Genomic DNA, 7500 nt, shown 5'->3' with positions numbered 1-7500 from the left:
TAATGAACTTACTTTATATCTTCCAGCTTGGCATCATCTGTTCTCAATTTATCAGCAAGAATATCTTTTTTTAAATTCTTAGTCGAGATGTCAAAAAGCTGAAAGGATTCTGTGAGAAAATCTTTCTCTAACTTTGATTGCTTATCAAGACTGCTGTTCCAGTTTAGAGAAGACAATTTAATCAATTTCTTGTATTTTAAATTAAGTTTAATGATTTTAGTCTTTATATTGTACCCACAAATCACAAATTTCTTGCCAAACCCAGCATTATCCCAAATTTTTTTAATCCTAGATACCAAGCAAGAACTATCAGGATCTGTACAAACACCATTTTCACAAACAAGATCCTTGGATTTCGATTTCAATTTGCAACCAACATTAGTAGAAGTGGGTTTGTATTTAATTTGTGACTCGCGAAGGATAAATTGATAGTATCTAAGAATATCACCATTAGATGGAAGCTGTCTCTGAGGTAACTCCCTCAGTGGGTACTTCAATAGGTAAATATACCTCAACCTTTCTGTATTTTTCCGTTTTATCTTATTCTGTCCTATCATCTTTTTTTTAGCTGCTCTACCAATTTTTATATGAATTTCGAAATAATCAGTTTTTTAACTAAATTTATACTAAATGTTACACTTGCATCAAAAATCTATGAAGTCGTTATTCCCTCTTGTATAATATTTTATCTAAGTTTACCGTTACGGCTTTTATAACCGTTTACACGAGAATTTCTTTGTGCACAAATTAGAATTCCTTCGTGCACAAATAATTCCATTTAGAAATTTTTTCCTTCAAAAAAATTTTCTAAATGGAGTTATTTGTGAACCAATCCATGGGGAATTATACAAACTAATAATATTGTCCAGAGGGAAAAATATCAATCTCTAACAATGTTCATAGGGAATGATCCTATTCTTTAATAATATTTTATGAGAATTATTTGTGTACTAATTATTACATCATATTAAAACATATTGAAACACTAGATAGCGCTGTTTTTTAGTAAATACACATAAGTATACAAAACCGTAAATGTGTATATATGTATATATATATAAATAAATAATAAATATATATATTTATATATATATATATATATATATATATATATATATATATATATATATATATATATATATATATATATATATATATATATATATATATGGCTTGGTTGAAAATAAACAAAAGTTTGAATTTCATCACAATACTCTGTAGTTATTTGCCAAAAAAAATAGAGCTTTTAATAATAAACTTCTAAGCTTTGCATAGAGCACTTTGTGTTGTGGAAATAGTATTAAATGTGACTAATATACAACATCATGATAATAATCAATAATAAATAATAATTCTAATAAACATACAGAAATTCTAAATTTAAAATATCATTAAAAACTTTAAAAACTATATTTAAAAAACTACTTGAGAATATTTAAAGATGCAACCAAAGATTTAAAAGAGAAAGTAAGCAAAGATTTGTTATTATTGTACCTAAATCACCTTTTTTTCATTATATTTTTGTCACTGATAAACTGTATACGTTTATTCAAAACTCAAAAACAGATTCAAAATATATTTAATGTACTTAAATATATTTTGATTAATAACTTTTTGATTTAATATAACTAAATCGATTCATATGTTAATAATTCCTCAATATTAAATCATATAATAAAGCATATATTTAAGGCAAAATAAATAAAACTTCTATTATATAAACTACAATAAACAGATAAAATATAAAATAATAAAAATTTGCAAAAATAAAATAACACATAATGATTAAAAAAAAAATTTTTTATTTTATATCATTTTAAATTAACAATTTATAGTTTTCATATCATTATAGTAGCTTTAGTGAAGTTTACCTAATCACAGCAACTCTAGAAGCACATTCTGATTGTTTTTCTTTCCACTGTTGATCATTCCAGTCAAGATCATAAAAAACAACAACAACAGCAGGAATAACATTTAGGTGCTTTGACATCCAGTTGCATTTTAGTATTCCTTTAGGAATATAAAATTCATAAGAGGTTCTCTAAAATATAATTTAATGCAGTTCTACTAGATTCATGTCTTAATTTGAAGTGAATATTTTTTTCAAATTCAATTGAAAATATAATACTATTTTTGTTATTATTTATTATTATTGTTATTATTATTATCATTATTATTATTTTATTTATTTTTATAATGTATTAGTATCATTAATTATTATGAGTATTATTATCAATTATTATCATTTGTTAAAGCAATTTAATAAAAATATCAACAATATAAAATGAACAAGCTAATTCCATGTAATATAATTAATTTTTTTTTTTACTGATTACTTTTTAATAATAAAAAAGGTTACCATCATAAAAAAGGTTACCATCAAAATAAAAGATTAAGATAAGGAAAAAATTAAAAAATAGAGAAAACATAGAAAAAAAAGTTACCTGCTTTTGTTTTCTTTTAGGAAAGTCTGTGTCTCCCGGCAACAATTGAATATTAAGTAATTTCTCTTGACGTCTATTTAATGTAAAAGTATCCCAAATTGATCTATGAATAGCATTATTTTGAGTGTCCAAACCTGTCAGTGCTACATAACTCAATGGTTTTGTAATAAGTTCTTCAGGAAAAACACATGCAGAAGCCATTTTTATTTCTAATAGTATTGCATCTAATTTAAAATATACATACTCATAGTATATGTTACATATACTTAGGTATGTATTCTTATGTATTATTAAGTACTCTTATGTATTATTCTTATGTAATATGTATTATTACCTATATACATATCAAGTATATAAACCAAAACAGGCTAATACTAGGCTGTAAAATAGAGCCCTAGGTTTTTTACTCCTCTTTATGAAATAAAACCGAATCTCTACTCTGTCCTTTTAATTCTTGGTTAAGTTAATTAGAAAAGTGACATAACAATATGAAAAAAAAGTGCTCTTAACTATAAAGTATCTTTGATGTATGAAGCATTGCAGATTTATGACATAGAACATTAGAGCCATAACGGCTAAAAAAAATTCAAAAATGTAATAAAGAGCCACAAAAATACAAAATTTAAAATTTTTTTTTATTAACTTGAAATCATAAAATGAAATTCACATATTAAAAATATTAAACATATTATATTAAAAAGCTATAGTTAATAACAATTATTATTGGTGAAATAAAGTTTAATGTGATTTCTGGATTTGAACTTTTTTTGATAATTTGGTTAAATTTGGCTGATATATATATATATATATATATATATATATATATATATATATATATATATATATATATATATATATATATATATATATATATATATATATATATATATATATATATATATATATATATATATATATATATATATATATATATATATATATATATATATATAATTCATCTTAATTATAAACAATTCAATATATTTGTTTGATTTATAATTTAAATACCATTATAAAAGTTTCACTCCCCATGCTTGTACTGGGAAGTGAAACTTTTTAAAATAAATCATAGCATAATATATAGATATTAACTAATCGTTATAATATAATGATTAGCGCCACAAGCATGCTACATTTAATATATTTTTTCAGGGATTGCTATATTAAGTTTTTATATAAAGTTTCAACTTAAAACGTGAACTTTTTATTTATAATTAACATAAGAACTTCAACTTTATTGTCTATGGCGACATTAGGAAAGAAAACAAAGAAATTTATTTCAAAGCTTAGATTTCGCAATTATTTTTTCACAAATAAATTATATTTTTTGCATCATTTGCTTGTTTATTTTATTTAGTCAATTTTGTCACTGTAACAAGTGTCCGCTTCAAGTTAGCGATAGCCGCAAGTTATCGTTTTTTAAATTTAAAAATAACAAAAATAATTAAAAAATTTTTTGTTGATAATGACGTTTTCTAATTTTGGTGCGGTGCAGTGGCGCCGCTAAGGTTGGTGTCACTCCTCTAGACCAGTAGTCGGGAACCTGCGGCTCCGGAGACGCATGCGGCTCTTTTGTTGAAGAAATGTGGCTCTCATATAGATTTACAATATTGAAAATTTTAACTTCTTTTTATTTTTACTTTTGTATTTTCTAGAGAAAATTTTTACAAAAATGAATAAGAAAATTACTTACCCCCCCCCCCCATATATTTATGCACTATTTTTTGTCTCTATATGTTCTAGTTTTTCATGTATTTTTATGTACTATTCTTTTATGTGTCTATTTTTTCCAATTTTTCAAAAATGAAGGAGAAAACTTATCATTTTTGAAATTTTTTTTCACATATTTTTATGTACTATATGTCTATTTGCCAATTTTTTTAAAAATGATAACGAAACATATTGGTGATGCGATGCTGCTTCGAATGCAAAGTACAAAAGCAAAAATATATTTGAACAACTATTCGAGTTTATATTATATATAACAAACTTATTTTAATTATTATTTATTTTGACTTTCAATTATTCAAATATATTTTGTAATTGTAATTTAATTTTAGCTTTTTTGATATATTAAGACTGGTAAGTTAATTATTATTTATTTTTATAAGTTAATATATAAGTTAATTATTATTTAGCTTTAGTATTCAATTATATTTTTTAATTTTTTTTTAACGCATTAAAACTGGTAGATCATAATGAACCCCAAAAAAAAGAAAAGTTGCGGATAAAATGGAAGATTTAATAAACTATGGACTGAAAATATGCAGTTATAGAAAGTGATGGTAATCTTTTATATTTAATATCTTCTGTGAAACTTCAAAATAATAAATCAAGCAATTTCGAACGACATTTTGAAGGAAAACATAAAGAGTTTGCCCAAAAATATCCCGAAGCTTCGCATTATCATTGCTACCTGCAAAAGCTGGTAAACCATTTACAGATGGTGAGTTTTTGAAGGATTGCATGTATACTGTTTCTGGAATTCTATATAATGATTTTAAAAATAAAGATTTAATACTATCAAAGATTAAAGATATACCACTCTCGGCTACAACCGTGAAGGAACGAATTTTGAATATTGCAGAAGAGGTTTCAAACATGAAAATAGAAGATATTAAAACGGCTGAATTTTTGCCCCTGGCTATTGATGAATCTGTAGATGTCACTGATATATCTCAATGTTGCGTAATGGTCAAATACTTAACAGCTTCCGGTGTACAAGAGAAACTTCTTGAATTGTTGCCTATGAAGAGACAAACGAGAGGGGAAGATATTGCAGAATCAATGTCGAGATTCGGAATAAAAGTATCTGGGCTGATAAATTTGAAGCAATGCTTGCACATATCGCCATCTATGAAGAAAACATGAAAGATACGCCACATGATATCATATTCCAATGCTGGACTTGCCAAATACTTATATAAATTCCAAAAAACTTGCTTTTGGTCTATTAACCATTTTTAGTTCAATGTATAATTGTGAACAATTTTTTTCATCGATGAATCTTATTTAAAATAAATACCGAAATAGGTTAACAGATAAAAGTACGCAGGCTCTACTACAGCTGCATTCAACGAAACATCAGCCAAATTTAACCAAATTATCAAAAAAAGTTCAAATCCAGAAATCACATTAAACTTTATTTCACCAATAATAATTGTTATTAACTATAGCTTTTTAATATAATATGTTTAATATTTTTAATATGTGAATTTCATTTTATGATTTCAAGTTAATAAAAAAAAATTTTAAATTTTGTATTTTTGTGGCTCTTTATTACATTTTTGAATTTTTTTTAGCCGTTATGGCTCTAATGTTCTATGTCATAAAATCTTCAGCAAACGTTGTTTTAGTGGATTTGTAGTGGACCTATATAGGCATTTTGTAGTGGTTTATTGGAGCTTTTCTCATCAGTTACATAGAGGATTTCGATCAAAATTCATTGATCGAAGAATAGTGCTCTAAATATTTGGTTGTGACTTAGAAAAATACAGAAGGGAAACAGTTCTTGATTCAATGACTGAAACGACTACAGGTTTCAAGTTATCTTCTGACTGGGAGATTTGAATGAGTGAAGATAAGAATCTACTACAAATAAAATGGGATAAAATTTCCGTTGAAATCAGACCTAAAAAGACAAGCAATTCCCTTTAGACAAGTATTTGTAATACTCTCTTAAGACAATCATTAATGATGTCAAAGTTATTTTCTTGGGAACGAATTCCGCAGAAGAATTTGCGCATCTCAACCTAAGATTGTTAACTATACATTAAATATATTAAATATATTAATTATAAACTGTTAAAATGTTTGTAGCTTCTGCAAGTATCTCAATGTCGATATACTACGAGAAACTGTGAACAGTTTAACACTATAAAATTAATAATCAAACACTTAATTTTTTGATAAAAAACCAACAAAAAATGTTTTAATCTCATAATAATAAAAGTAACTCAGGACAACTTTTAAAGAAATGTATATAACATTATTGTAAATTACAAATAATGAAAAGAAATTAGAATTTTTAATTTTTTTTAAAGTATTAGCTGTATTTGTACTTAATTGGCCATCCTTTGTTTTTTATGACTTCTGCGCATCTAGAAAGCATACTATCTACAAGTATTTTTAATAAGTCATTTGGTAAAGCATTCCAACCAGCAAGAAAATTTTGGAACAGTTCATCTTCATTTGTTGCCCTACGATCTTTCAATTTTCTATCCTATATAGATTATAGATTTTCTACTGGATTTAAATCAGGAGACTGTGCTGGCCAAAACATAGCTGAGACATAGATATCAATTTCGATTACTGATATCTTTTATTAAACCGTGCCGTATATTTGAGGTTGTTATCTTGTTGAAAGATGTAGTCATTATTAGGAAAAAGTTCTTCTAAACTTGGTCCAAGTTGATCAACTAAGATTTGTAATACAAATGCTGGTCCATTGTACCCTCCACCGGTAAAGCTTTCCAACTTTGTGTGCACTAAAACAACCCCAAACATTAATCTCTTTGTCATGTTTAATGGTTGCCTTGCACGTTTAAGGGTTGAACTTTTCCCCAATTAATTTCCATCAGTGAGATTGACCATTATAAAACAACACAAAAGGAGGCTCATTGCTCCAAATAACTTTAGCCTATTGTTCACATGTCCAATTTTGCTCAATGCACCACTTTAATCTTTTTTTGAAATTGGTTTGACTTACAAAGGGTTTTTTTATTTGTATTTCAGAAAAAAACTCACCTGATGCTTTTATTTGGCGAGATATAGCCCATTTTAAAATATTAGTAAGGTTCAAATCTAGTTTTATCTCAAAACACGTTACTTTACAATCTTTTTTGACGGCATTAAGTATAGCAATCTTTCTTTTTTGAAGTTTTAGGGTTTCTCCCAGATCCAAAAGACCTTTCAGCACTACAAGTGTGTTTATATTTCTTCACCAATCTACTAATAGTTGAGTTTTGTTGTTTAAAACGTTTTCCAATGCTTCTGTAAGACTCTCCTTGGTCAGCAGCTTCAATAATTCCTCTAATTTCTATATACGTTAATTGTT

The 7500-nt window shown here is 26.0% G+C and overlaps 1 protein-coding gene across 1 annotated transcript in view; it reads right to left on the bottom strand.

Moving 5' to 3' along the window:
* LOC100214090 (trafficking protein particle complex subunit 11) overlaps positions 1 to 2795 on the bottom strand; it is a 69234-nt gene extending 66439 nt beyond the window's left edge. The window contains exons 1-2 of the mRNA XM_065807676.1: positions 2445 to 2795; positions 1872 to 2041 (exon numbers count right to left, since the gene is read on the bottom strand). Coding sequence (XP_065663748.1) covers positions 1872 to 2041; positions 2445 to 2645 — 371 coding nt within the window. The 5' untranslated portion in view covers positions 2646 to 2795. The remainder of the gene's footprint in view (positions 1 to 1871; positions 2042 to 2444) is intronic.
* Positions 2796 to 7500: the final 4705 nt, after the last annotated feature.

This window comes from Hydra vulgaris, chromosome 10 (genome assembly GCF_038396675.1).
Source record: "Hydra vulgaris chromosome 10, alternate assembly HydraT2T_AEP".
Lineage (NCBI taxonomy): Eukaryota > Metazoa > Cnidaria > Hydrozoa > Anthoathecata > Hydridae > Hydra > Hydra vulgaris.
This window is presented reverse-complemented; position numbering and strand designations above follow the sequence as displayed.